The 14764-nt window shown below is 38.7% G+C and overlaps 1 protein-coding gene across 5 annotated transcripts in view; it reads right to left on the bottom strand.

The window, feature by feature from the left end:
- Window positions 1-14764, bottom strand: part of DNAH5 (dynein axonemal heavy chain 5) — a 266364-nt gene that overhangs the window by 186848 nt on the left and 64752 nt on the right. For all 5 annotated transcript variants that reach the window (XM_046670920.1, XM_046670918.1, XM_046670919.1 and 2 more), the window contains 8 exons: window positions 13909-14130; window positions 11230-11367; window positions 10327-10503; window positions 8588-8701; window positions 7847-7954; window positions 5617-5739; window positions 4851-5066; window positions 1768-1875 (listed from right to left, as the gene is read on the bottom strand). In XM_046670920.1, the coding sequence (XP_046526876.1) occupies window positions 1768-1875; window positions 4851-5066; window positions 5617-5739; window positions 7847-7954; window positions 8588-8701; window positions 10327-10503; window positions 11230-11367; window positions 13909-14130 (1206 nt within the window). The remainder of the gene's footprint in view (window positions 1-1767; window positions 1876-4850; window positions 5067-5616; window positions 5740-7846; window positions 7955-8587; window positions 8702-10326; window positions 10504-11229; window positions 11368-13908; window positions 14131-14764) is intronic.

Below are 14764 nucleotides of genomic sequence, written 5' to 3'. Positions count from 1 at the left end.
CTCTGTTCTAACATATATGTACTTATATTCCAATCATATCACATGTCTGCCTCTGTCTGCCTGTGAGCTTCGAGGGCAAACCTACTAAATTTATTTCTGTATTCATAACCCACAGCATAGAGCTCAATACATAATTGATGTACAGTAAGTGCTTGTTTAATTGCAATAAGTCTTGTTCTTATTAATTCATTACTCACACATTAACTCAGCCAACATTCTTTGCTCTCCATTTATATAAAGTGCCATCCCCTAGGCCCTGAAGACACAGATAGGAAGGAATACGATTCCTGCCCTCAAGGTGTTCACCAAATACCTATATTCCACATATAATCTACTGAAGTACCATGTGATCAGAAACTGATGGAAAACACACATGAAGACTTGACAAATGAACACTGACCAAGGAGCAGAGAATCAGGATCTGCCACTGGCCATCAGTTTCCAACAAGAGATCAAGTCCTTATGTCTGAATTGGCCCCCAAAAGAGGTCACTGCTTAAATTATTACAGGCACTGTATCGTCCTAGCAAATGAAAAGTGTCTTACAGCATAATAGTTAAAAACTTGAATCCTAGAGCCAGAATGCCTGCATTTAATCCCAACTGTACTACTTGTTATCTTTGTGACTTTGGGCAAGTCCCTGAACCTCACTTTACCTTTTTCCTCCTCCACAAATGAGAGTAATAAGAACACCCAATTTAATAGGATTATTGTGATAATTAAATGGAGTAACACCTATAACGTGCTTAGATCAGAACCTAATGTATAGAATTAGCTAGTTTTGTGATGATTCCTTTTGCCATTGAACGCACCCCTCCAAAAATGCCTCAGAGGTCTTTTCCCCTTGAGGTATACCAATTTATTTCAAACCAAAAATTTTGGAAAAGAAGCAACAGAATGGCCATTTTCCTTTTGTAATCAGAAAGGTGCACACTTTGCACCTCACTGGGATAAAAAGAAGTCTGCATATGAATTATGGTCAATATCTATTGGGTTGTCTCCCCACCTCACCCTCCTTGATTCCCCTTCTCTGATACAAACATTCCCAACCACCTCAGAGGGGGTCCCATCCCCCTGCTTTTACTACATGACCCCACAAGTGATATGCCTGGGGTGAGGCACCCCACTAGAACTGGCCAACCCAAACTCTTCCTTAGGCATTTAGAGCTGGGGTTGGTCCTCCGATATGTTCTCAGCAGCTGAAGGTGGCCATACGCTGCTCATGTGGACTGGAGGTCAGGATGGCTGGTCTGTGTACTAGCAGTAATAGTGAGTAGGAGTAGGGGTGGGGAACGAGAGAAGGAAGGGAGAAAGGGGTCCAGAGTCTGAGTCAGTCCTAGTGCCGCTATTTCTAAGGCCAGTTGCAGCCCTGCCTTTGGGATCTGCAGCCATTGCTGACCGTTTGCTTAGGCAACCTCTGGTCATAATCATTGCTATAAAGTAACAAACAAATGGTAACAAATTTCTATATTCTAATAGCATTACGTTTCAACAGAAGATGAAAGTCAATTTTCTAAGAACTAGAATGGAAGACATGCAAAAGTCTGTGATTACAGATCATTATCCAAAGCTATATTTAAGACCCTTTAATCCATGAAAAAGAGCCTTCAATTATTAATCTGAAATCACAAAACACAGGCTGAGGTTGCCATCGGTCACCTCCACGATGAAGACGTCTCTCCCCTCTGAATGGGTAATGATTAGCAGCATTATACATACGGAAAACATAAACACACGACTGTCATCAGGAATTTATTATACAACCTACATGAAGGTCATTAGTCTGCTTGCAAAACTCTTCATAATCCTGGTCAAAATCTATTTTCCGCTGGTCTAAGAAATTATAGTCCTTTTTCTTTATAGTGGCAACAATACTCTGAAAAGCGATGAAAGAAATAAGACAATATTTTAATATTCTTGCATTACTTAATTAAAATGACCTTTAAACATAGAACCTGTAGAATCATTTTCAAAAAATCCACTTAAAAGGAGCCTTATTTCTTTAATGACTCACATTGCTTAATGCTTATTCCAGGCAGTAGAACGTTGCCTACTGCCTTCAAAGAAATCATTTGGAAAGCATTTTCATGAGGTTTTATGCATTTTTGAAGAAAAATATAAAATAAAAACTACATCTTAAAAGTGAGAAAGGTGCTTTTCTCTAAAAATTTCTTACTAATCACATCTGAAATAATAAAAAAGAAGCCCAGAGGAGAATGCACTAAAAGATTTTTTTTATTAAAAAGGTTAAATCTCCTCAGAAAGTAAATAAGACTTTAACAGAACACAAACTGAGGGAGAAAACGGTTATAATATCTATAGATGAAATACTATCTTCTAAGCCTCAAGTATCTTAAATAAAATGTCAAACCACAATCTACCGCTTAAAGAATCTCTAGAATTAATTGCTTCTTCCCACCCTGCAAAGCTGCAGTCTGTGACTACAAAAGTACAAATTAGGCAACTTATCTCCTTGAAAATACTATTATCTGAAGTTTTGTTTGCTCTGAATAATGAGCTATAATGCTCTGTGATCACTCTTAACCAGATTCTAAGCCATTCTCAAACTCGGGAGCCCACACTGTTGACACAGGCATATAATTTTTATGAAGACTGTTAGCCCTCCTTCCACAATCTCCTCTTCAAAGTCATTTCCATTTACCCATCAATTCAAATCTCTCAACAGACAAAAGTGTATAAACTGCATAACTTCGTGAATCAAGTTTACTAGTTAAAACAACCTACACTTTCACGCTATATAACTACAAAATGAGTTCAATTTATAAGTTGTATATATAGAATATGACCCATTGTATTATATGAAATGTCTAAAAGAAGTACGGAAAAGCTGCATTACATTTCAATGGGGTAATTAAAAAGATTTGGGGAGGGGGCTGGCCTTGTGGTGTAGTGCTTAAGTTCGTGCACTCTGCTATGGCAGCCCAGGGTTCGTGGGTTCAGATCCTGGGCACAGACCTACACACCACTCATCAAGCCATGCTGTGGTAGCATCCCACATAGAAGAACTAGAATCACTTACAAGAGGAAGATTGGCAACAGATGTTAGCTCAGAGCCAACCTTCCTCACCAAAAAAAAAAAGAAAAGATTTGGGGACCTTAGAAAATTCTACTATATGATTGGATTTAATGGTCACTTAAGAGTACTAAATTAAGTGAATAAACTGATTAATCACGACCTTTAAACCAACTAGTCAAACTCAACCTACTTAATCATTTACTTGACAGATATTTATTGCACACCTACTAGGTGCCAGGAAGCTCTGAAGATACAGGAATGAACAGAACAAACATCCCTCGGGAAACTTACATCCTTGGTAGGGAAAAGGGGTCAGAATGTATGTAAGTCACAAATAAATGAACAGGATCATTTCAGACAGTGATAAAATGAGTAATGTGACATCGAGTGATTGAGGGGAAACAGAGACAAAGGAAAACTTAATCGAGACAATTGTTTAAATTAACATCTGGCGCCCATGGAGGAAATAACCATGTGATGATCCAAGGGCAGAACTTTGCAGAAAAGAAGCTCTGCAAACCATAAAGTGGGCCGAACTGACCTGTCCTGTGTCTGGAGAACACGCAATGAGGAGAAAGGAGCCAGTAAGGAGGCAGGAGGGGTGGACAGAGCCTTGACAGCCGTGTAAGGAACCCGAGTTTCATTTTGAGCTTCCAACACTGGGACTAATACACAAAAATCTCCCCTTATGCTTTCACAAACCATCTACATTTTATCTCACTTCCCTCTGGCACATCCATTCTAATCAGTATTTCACGTTAGATTTCAAAGCCGTTTCTCCTCCCAGTATTTTTATCAGGTTAGAATGGTCTTTATCTGCATTTAGACGTATAACTCAACTTCTCATTCAAAAATAAACTTTGCAATATGTTCCAAAGTTATTTTTCATTAAGAATAGAAAACAAATAAATTCCAAATTGAAAAATTAATGGACATATTCTCTCTTTGTCTTGAAAAACTGTCGATTTCAAAGTATAGATTATCCACCTTGCAGATTACACACAGCCCACCTAAAATGTTTCCTGCTATATAAAAAAGGTCTTCTCTTTTTCTCTTCCAAAATCTGGTGTACTCAGGAAATGAAAGAGACTCCTTATATTGGCCTAAACTGTTAGAGTACAAAAACTACTGTATAGCAATAAATTATATGATCCTTTTCAAATTCAAGTTTTAGTGTCACTGTCCCCAAACAAGAAAAAAATTCACTACATCCCCATCAAGAATTTAAAACACATTTTGTTTGTAAATTGTTTTTAAAAAATCTTCAAAACATCATTAGATCACTGTGCCCACTTTATAAACCAGGATTAGTCACATGTATACCCTTAAAAGATGAAGCAGTTAGAAGTCAAAATAATTAGGAGTGGTAGAGCTACAATAAAATCTAGTCTCTTTTATTTTTTAACATGTGTCCAAATAAAATGCTTAAATGCAGAAATAATCACCTGCCACTCAGAACTCAGTGCCAACTAGTGCCTGACACATAGTATATGCTTCATTAAATATTTCTTGCATGAATAAATGAAATAATGTCATATTTAAACATTTTTCTTGCGCTACTAATGAAAATGCTTTTACTAACGAGGATTAATTTTAGGCCATTGGGAAGTCATTCTCATAACCACACACCTGAAAAGAACATATTAGCACCATTATACAATTCTCAAACAAATTTAATTGAATTTCTTTATTGTTTAAGGGCGATGAGGTTATATTTTACATTAAGGACTATTTGAATCATTCTAAGTACAGTTATTTCCATAAAACATTAAAGTTTTAGTTATGGATAAGAGTAGAAATTTAAAGGAGAATACCTGGTATTTAGTGACCATTTCTTCCAGCCCTTCAATTTTAGAATCTTGCAGGACTGAATACGTCTTGAATGTTGTAAAGATATCCATTATCTTGGCAAGGCGTCGGTGGAAAGTTTCAAACTTTCCAAAAATATACATCTCACTAAATTCAAATTGTTTTTCATTTGGATCTTGTTTAAGCTTTTGTTTTGTCTTGTGAAAGCAGTGCTGGTATTCCTTAAAATAAAAAAGCAAAATATAAGAAAGGGAACATAACAAAGATATCAACCTTATTCTCTTAAGTAAAGGTGATGGCAAACTTAGGATGGATTATCATTGCAAGCCCTTTCACAGCTTCATCCCTTGGTATTTACTCGTCCATCAGCCTGGAATATCATCTTTTGCCATCCTCCAATCTAGTAAATTTCTAATTATTCATGATGCAGCTCAAAGATGCAGTCTTTCGACCTTGGTCCTACCATGTTAATAACAGTCTCACTGTATGTCTATCTCCCTATTAGTCTATAAGAAGCTTAGGGAAAACTACCTCATTTCAGTCATCTTTGCATCTCCAGTACTTGGTGTGGTGCTGGGACATAGTAGGCACGCAAAGAGGGTAGAATAAGTGAATGAATTTTCTGGAAAGGTTTATTAATATTCAATTTTCTTAATGGTAAAGAATTACTGTTCTTCTTAACAACCAATAATATGATAACAATTTAAGATGCACTGGCAAAAACAACATAAAAATAATGAAACGTTATCTAAATATTAGGCTGACCATTACCTGCTTAAGTTTAATCGCAGATAATATTTTTTCCACAACAGCATCCTGTGGCTGGCTCCAGATGGAAGCGGTTCCATTGTTGGTAATATAAGCTTTACATGCAGATATCATCTGATTGGTCACCTGAAGTTTCCCAATAAAATCATGTTATGTACATAAAACAGCCATCAGCTATAAAGTGGATCAGAGGGTCCTTAACTCTTCTACCTCTCAGAGTGGACAGCCTGTGAACCGGAACTTTGGGGTTATTTTTTCCCATCGCAACTATGATCAAGCACTAACCCTTTTTTCCCCAGCTTTACTTAAGCATAATTGACAATTAAAAATTGTATATATTTAAGGTATACAATGTGATGGTTTGATATACGTATAGACAGTGAAATGATTACCATAATCAAGTTAATTAACACATCCGTCACCTCACATAGTTACCATTTGTGTCTGTGTGAGTGTGTGAGTGTGTGTGCATGCGCACACGTGTAGGGAAGACTTAAGATCTGCTCTCCTAGCAACTTCCAAGTATACAATACAGTATTATTAACTATAATCATCATTCTGTACATTAGATTCCCAGAACTTATTCATCTTATAGTTGAAAGTTTGTACCCTTTCACCAACATCTCCCGTTTGCCCCACCCTCCAGCCCCTGGCAGCCATCATTCTACTCTCTGCTTCTATTTGTTCGACTTTTGTAGATTTCACACATGTATTGTCAAAATCATTTGTGAAATCACAGAGTTAGAAGTGCTATGGGAAATCAACAATTCGGGGCACCTTGTTTATGCTGGATGAAAGTCTTAACCAACCACGAAAAGATTCACTTCTCTACCTAAAAGCTGTTGAATTTCCCCCATCTCCTTAGGTGGCTTGCTCTATATTTTAACTCACAGTTTCTAAGTGCCACGTAAAGGATTGTCCCCCCGATCGTTTCATGCCACATGATCTGTAGCAGAAATGTCAAAAGGAGAAGGAAATAGAGAAAATTAAAGCTAATACAAATAACCTCTAACATTTTATTCATCCCTCCCAACTTTAAAAAAACTTCAGAATTTTCTTGGTGACTTTTTTATAAATTAAAAGGAAAATTAGATGACTGCTGTATGCATGGAATGATATGGTGGCTGGGATTTGCAGTGAAAAGGTCAGGAGTGTAAGTGGGATGAGATTGGCCGTGTGTTGATAGTTGCTGAATCTGGATGATATGTACACGAGGGTTCAGGTTACAATTCTCTTTCCTTTTGTACCTCTTCAAAATTTCCATAATGAAATGTTTTTGAAATTTAGGTAGATGGTAGTTTCACAATTTTGTTCAAAAACAAGGCTTGCATTAATACACATGAAACCTAGAGTAATAATGCATATTGGCCTTGAGACGTCTCCCCAGGGAATATCCCCTATGACCCTAACGTATAGTTTTAAAGTGTGAAGAAGTTGGGAAAGGATCTAGTGGATTTCCCACCTTTCTGCTTAAATACGAGAGCAGAAGGAAGTCTCCCCTTGAGCTCTCAAGGCTAGATGTCCCTATTCCCAGGAAGAATCATGACTCCTACTGCATTAGTTATACACAACACAAGTCCTGATGAGTTGAAAATGCCTCTATCTTGATACAACATTTAATATTTTTGCCTTGGTAGTGAAAAAGTCATTTACTTTTTTGAGAATGTTCAAAATGGGAAAAGCAATAGTGCTCACCACAAACACTTAGGAATTAGGACATAAGGTTTAAACATTGCTATGTTTTTTGGCAAAATCATTATAATTGCTTTATGGATTACTAGAACATTGCAGTGGCTTTTATTACCATGATTACTGTTCTAATAACATCAAGTAAACAACTGTGGCATCAAATAAATTTGAAACAGTGGCATATAAAATATGAAACAGGAGGTAGCCAGTAAAATGTAGTTTTTCTTAATTAAAATTACCCAATAGGAATAAATAATGTGCTAAATAACATAGAAAAAGAAAATCCAAAAAAGAATCTTTTTTAATTTTTATTATATAACACAATATATATTAATATAATGACTTTGAGAAATAATGTTTTATGATTTGCTAGAATCAGCCTCTCACATAAACTTAATTCTATCTCTCTTGAGAGATTAAGCTTTTTTAAAATTGTAGACTACATAGTTACTGAATTGTGCTAATGCGGTAATTTTTAATTATCAAAAAATTGACCATTGGTAAAGAAATATAAGTGACCATGGACTCTACACCATGCACCTACCTTTACAAAGAGAGACGTGATCTTCTCAGAGGTGTTATAGTAATGAGAGATACGATAGATCATTTTAATTGCATTGATAAGTGTAGGAATAGAATCAATCATGGATATCTGGAAGACATCACAAAAGTTTTCAGGGAAACAATTACCAAGTTCAGCAAAATTCTAAGGTCTAATCATTTTATCTTCATTAGAATAAAATTTAACTAAGAGATTTTTATTTAAATTTTTAAAATATTATCTAATACTTTACATAAATATATTTAATTGGTAATTTTATTTGCATCGTTTATTCCTATGCAGTTAATGCATGCAGTTAGTGCAATGAATGGTTTCAATGCATTAGCTTTCTGTTAATGACAAGGAGGTGGTGTTAACAGTCCATTTTGTAATAAATAAAAGTAGGCATTTCCTAAAGTTAAAAGATAAAGAAAAAACAGCAATGAGTCTTCCTACAGTTCTTTGAGTATAGTCCAGAACGTCAATTTCAATATTTAATGGAATATGCAATAAATGTTTTTAAAATATAACATGACATATACACCTTCAATAGATAGATAGATCTATAGATAGATAGATGGATAGAAATATAGACATGTATATATATACAATTTTCTTGAAAATAAAAGAGGTTTCTAAGACTTTTCCAACAAGCTGTAGTATCAACAAACCAAACCTCATATTCAACTCGGCTAGTATCAAAGGACCATCAGTAGACTAAGGGAGTAGAACTCTTTAACTCACAGGGTCGTTGCTGTACAAGGGGTCGCAGCACTTTTCAAGTGTGTACAAATATTTGACATTGTCCTTCGCTTCGTTAGCTGCGTCAGTGATTCGAATATCCATCTCCCGCCAAGTCTAAGCACAACACAGGAAAGCAATTTTCATGCAATTATTAACAGAGGAACTTCCAATTTAAAGCTGCTAAGAGTCACCACAAGTTACTTGGGTCACACCTTCAGTTTGTCCTGTACATCTTGCATAAAACTGAATCCAGAGAGATGAAGGACATTGCCACACTGAAGAGCAATTTAAAATTTTTGACTATATCTTTAAAATCATCTCTTCAAGGCCTTCTCTTACAAAATCTGTTCAATAACTAAGACAGAGGATCAAGAGGGCAGCACCTCCCTTTAAGCACATACCTTCTCTCCTCCACTGGCTACTGGATCCACTTTGTACCTCACCCCTATATTTTCTATCTTCCCTCCATTCTAATCTGAACTCCTTTTCCTTATAACCCTATACTTCTGTTCATCCATTAATATGGCAATTATTTATTAACTGCCAACCATATGCCGGGACTGTGCTATGAGCCAGACACTTCAAAATGGAAAGATATCTAAGAGTGGGAGAAGTGAAAGGAAATTATCTAGCACAAGCTAACATGTTCATTTGACTTCATGGAAGTCCCCCTATTAATATTTCTGAACTGTAACCCAATGAATGACTATATTTCTTTGAGCAATGATACAAGGTAAATCTAAAGCACGGTCATTGAAATGGATTATTATTGATTATTTAAATTATTTTCACAGATTGAAACATCCATGCAAATAGCTAACGTGTCTTTATGGCACCAATGCCAGGTGTGGTAGGCAGCCTCTACAATGGTCCCCAATGATCATGAACTCCTGGTATTCATGTTCTTGTGTCATCCCCTGCCCTTGATCATGGGCTGAATCTAGTAATTCACGTCTAATAAATAGAATGTGACAAAAGTGAGGGGATGTCCGTTCTGGTATTAGTTTACCAAAGACCATGGCTTCTATGTGGGGTGCTCTCTTGCACTCTCTGACTTACTCCCTTTAAAGGAAGCCAGCTGCCATGTTGGAGGCCGCCCTGTGGAGAGGCCCATGTGGTAAAGAACTGAAGGAAGCCTCCAGCCAATAGTTAGCAAGAAATCAAATTCTGCAACAACCACATGAACAACTTGGAAGCAGATCCTGCCCCAGCTGAATCTTCAGATGAGCCAACAGCCCAACTGCAACTTCATGAGAGACTTGAGGCACCCAGAGTCAGAAGCACCTAGCTGAGCTGCACCCAAATTCCTGATACGTAAACTGTGAGATAATAAATGTGTGTTTTAAGTTGCTAAGTTTTGGGGTAATTTGTTACACAGCGATATAAAACTAATATACTAGGATTTAAAAAAAACATAGCTAAGGTAAGTTTCATTAATTACTATTCCTTGTTGGTCTGAATTCATAATATATATAAAATTATGTTATTATGTTACATCTTAATTATATGCAATGCCCTCTAATAATACATATACATATATATATACACCAACAAATACCTTTAATTCAAAGGCTATTTCCACAGTATCCAAAAGTATAAAAAGGCAATATTATCCAATCTTAAATTTTTTTCATAAAGTTATAATAACATATTTATGTTCCTAACTACTCTATGACATGAAAATACACATAGAGAATTTTCATTCCCATTTCGTAAAGCAAAAAGAAATGGCTGACAACCTTCAGAAGTTTTGACTTGGCAGCAGCGAGCACTGCCAACACAACCTTCACATCCGGGCTTTTTAATTGATCCAAAAGGTAGTTAAATTTGGATAGCCTTTTTTTCCAGTGCTCCAGCTCTGCTCGGGGCCCAAGGTCATCCGCTTCCTTCCGCAGCTGATTGTTTTCAGCAAGGACCTGTAAATGCACAGGAGAACCATAAACCATTGAGTTGGACTGGAGATAGGAAAGTTATACATAAGCAAAAAAGTAAGGAAATAAGTAAATTATGTTTTTTGAATCATGATATATTTTCATTCATTTGCATGCTTCAAATGACAGCCTTTTACTACTTCAACAAAAATTTAGTTGCCTGGTTCTAATTGTAAACTATTTACGCAAGGAGCTTTAATGAAGTTTTGGAGGACCTGACCTCAGCCTTGGCTGTTCACTTACTATAAGCTCTCAGCAGTATAACCTTGGAAAGCCCCCACGCCTTAAGTTGGTTAATTTTCATTGTGCTTAATTTTTGATGCAAAGTCCACCTTCACTTAGGACTTTTCTGAAAATATTTTTTTTGAAAGTTAAGTCTAAAGCTCCCTTTTGGAGGACATGCTGAATTGGAAAACTCCTGGTACCTCTACAGTTTCTCACCAAAGTGAATTATACCGTGAGAAAAAAATTGGCGACATTCAGTCTTCTAGTTAAATAAGTATATAAAGTCACTTACATTCACCTCTTAGAATTCTTACTCTCTCTTCTTTACTAATGACTATAAATTAAAACCACATTGAACCTGTCAACTTTTTAGGGACTTGTGATAAAAATATTTAGGCATATGGGAATGGCATATGATACACCTTCTTCCATTCACTTGTTCAGTAACATGGCATCTGAAACTGATGTTTGGTTTCTGAAAATTACCTGTTCTGTCTGTTTGATCCATATTTTCATACAACCTTCTATCTTTTCCAAAGTCTCAGGGTTGTTAGCTAGAGTCAAATAGTCTATTGGTTCCTTCAGGGTTTTCAGTTCAAATATGTCACACTTTTGAAGCTTCACCTAATTAAAATGAAAGTTAAATAATAAGTGGATGCTTTTATAAACACACACTCACACACACTAACACACTTCTGATTGACCCCTCGGCTTAGACGGATCTTAAGGGAATCCTCTAGTCTCAACTCCCCTCTCCCTGAAGAAAGATCACGAAAGCATAGCGCAACGTATAATGCCCAATATTCCCCATGTATTAAGGACACCACTTGAGAGGATTGATTCTGACATGAAATTTGTGGTCAAAAGAAAAAAGAAAGAGTGAACTAGAGAGATAGAGAGTCATAAGATCATAGAATCTGGGAATGGATAAGGAACCTAGAAATTAAAGCATCAACTCATGAAACCAAGGAAAGTGGAGGAGCTTCAAGGAAATTGATTGAGGGGAGGGGTGATTTATAATCTATCACATTTTTCTTTGAAACTAACCAATAGCAAAAACACAAATTCATTTCATTGGGGAGAGTGAGAGGAAGGGGGTAGGGAAGGCCGGGTGTTGGATTTTGACTTGATAAAGAAATCTAGTGTAAGGGGCCAGCCCGGTGGTGCAGCAGTTAAGTTCATCCGCTCGGGTTGGGCAGCCCAGGGTTCACTGGTTCAGATCCTGGGCGCGGACCTGTGTACCGCTTATCAAGCCATTATACGGCAGGCATCCCACATATAAAATAGAGGAAGATGGACACAGATGTTAGCTCAGGGCTAATCTTCCTCTAAAAAGAAAGAAAGAAAGAAACCTAGTGTATCTTTAAACACATATAACACAAAATGGACCTTAATATTTGATAAGGACATTGGCCTTCTGGTAAAGGTGCACCTGGCACTGTAAATCTCTAAATTCATATCTCAGGTCCAACCCCACTATACCAACAAGAGAGCTAGTATATTTCTCTCAATTGGTTCAGAACCAGCAGGAAAGGGTATGGCTGTTTGTCACCCTCAAATGCCAACATGGCCGAGGAGCCCTTCACAAAGCCCAGCCCTAAGAGCTTCTTGGTAAACCAAGGTAAAACCAAAGAGTGTGCTGGGATGTGTGGAAGGTGCAGGCTGGGGAGATGCTGGGTTCACACTCTGCCCCCTTCAAACCAGCCAAAAGAGGCCTGTGGGATGAGGTAGTAGCCCGCTACTGAGGCCTGCTGCAAGGGGACACTGTAGCAATCTGGCCGGCCCCCTCCAGGTTTCCTGTTTCCTTTACTTGCCTTCCTAATTAAGGCCTGCCAGCTCTGACCCCTGATGGCCCTCAGTCCTGGTTCCCAAGCCCACCCCTGCTCAGAAGCTCTGTGTTGCCCCATCCACATGGGGCTCAGAGGCACTGCTCTGTCCTCCCTGAGCCTGGCCTCCCTGCTCAGTGTTTTTCACTTTACTACATTCTCAAGAGCTCCAAAAACCCACCAGGGCAGCCACATGCTCTACACCCCTGTGCCTTGAGGCTGCCTCCAGACTGGAAGGACCTCCCAGCCTCCACCCCTGCCTCCCCGACACTGCACCTTCCTCCTGCCACATCTAGAAGACTCCTTCATTCCACAGGGGAGGGCTCTGGGCTTCATGAAGTGGCACTGCCTTCCTCCTGTGTGGGGATCCATCCCACCCTTTGTTTAATACCTCTACTACAATATGAAGTGGAACTATATGAAAGCATGGCTTTTCTCAGTAGAACAGCAATTTAATTTGGTTCAACTTGCATTTTAGTATGGCCTGCATCATAATTAATAGGAAATACAACTCAGACGTTAGCTGGAATCAACCTGCTCCTGTCCAGATAAAATTACCCACCTCCTGCATTCCACATCCTTTAGAAAGTTTAATGCCTCCCTCTGGCCCAATATCCCAATAGGACCCAACAGGTCTCAGTATCCTCTGGAGCGTGGTGAGTGCTACATTGTCACTGGTATCACGGGATCCATTTCTCTACCTCCGATACATGCCTGATCTGGGCTGTCATCTGTCACAGTTTCGCATCCACCACCCTCTACCCTGAGTAATCACTTACACAGGCTTATTGTAGCTAGCACAAATTTTATGGAAGCTAAATTCCACATTTGCCAAACTTATTCTTAAAGGCCCTTTGGTCACTAGCTGGACCACAGGACCAGATCTACTCTCTCGAGATATCAATTCCTCTCTCCTCCCTTCTCTTCAGGATTTCCTCCATCCCTACCCACCATCCACCCATTAGACACACACACATTCTCTCTCTCTCTCTCTCTCTCTCTCTCTCTGGTTCCAACCCCTTTCCTTCTCAAATGCAGAACAATGCCGCAAGCATTTCATACTCTTCTTTCTGCAGTCAAACATCTGACATGACTGAGTAAAGCCCTACATCACAGCCAACATTTCTATGGAACCCCTAATGTATTAATCACTATAAACTATAGGAACTTAAATCTAGTCACTGCCAGATCTTGAGGGGATCATAAAAATGCCCACGACATTTTTTCAAGATTTGCAGGGTAGTGGAATTAAGACCATCCAAGAGAAGGATTATGCATTTATATGTTGCATTAGTTCACCATCTGACTATTTGTGAAAGAATAACGTATTTGTTCTTACCTTCTCCTTCAAACTCTCCTGCGCGCCCAACAGGACACTCACAAAGCCTTCCAGAGAGCTCAAGAACTCCTGCCGAATGTTGGATGCTTCCTGCAGACCCTCGAGCTCACCCCAGCCATGGCTCGTGGCCCTGAGAGCAGGGATGAAGATGTCCGACAGCAAACGTCTCACACTATTGAGCAGGCCTCCATCTGCGGTATCCAACATGTTGAAGCTCACCTCCTGGAAAACGATTAGGGGATGCTCTACCATAAAGATTATCCTCAGTTGCAACACAGCTACTAAGTCGTTTCTGAATGTGTTAATTAACCAAATATCCTATGGAAATAAGTGAGGACCAATCAAATGAGAAAAACACAGGCTATTATTTTCAGAGCTTGCTAGAGCAAGGGAGTTGACCACATCACTTGCATCTGGCAGACTCAAAGGCAGGCAGAGGAGTGGGGAAGCTTCACAGTGGAGAACAGGGAAGGTGTGCCCCAGACAGAGGCTGTTGGCATGGGGAAGCTGGAGGCAGGCTAGCTAGAAAGGGGATATCCTGTGTGATTGGTTAGGGGTACACATTTGGGTTTCTCTGGCTGGTCCCAAGCTGGAAGTGGGGACAAAAATTAGGGAAGCTGTCAGCCATCAATCAAGTCCTGGCCCTGCTGGCCGATTGTTAGAGCAACTATCGTGTAGCTTCCTCGCTGGCTTCCTGCAAGTCTGACATAGCAGGCTGGCTACCTGCTTGTTTACTGCAGGTAAGGGAGTCGGTTTCCCAGGCAGCTTGCTGCAAGTTCTTGGTCAAAGTTCTATTTTCTATATGGTCTAGCCATTGGCCATTTGTATGCTCAGTCTCTCAATCCAGCAAATTATT

The sequence above is a fragment of the Equus quagga genome, chromosome 9, assembly GCF_021613505.1.
Source record: "Equus quagga isolate Etosha38 chromosome 9, UCLA_HA_Equagga_1.0, whole genome shotgun sequence".
NCBI classification, from domain to species: Eukaryota; Metazoa; Chordata; class Mammalia; order Perissodactyla; family Equidae; genus Equus; species Equus quagga.
Note: the sequence above shows the minus strand (reverse complement) of the source record. Positions and strands in the feature narration are given on the sequence as shown.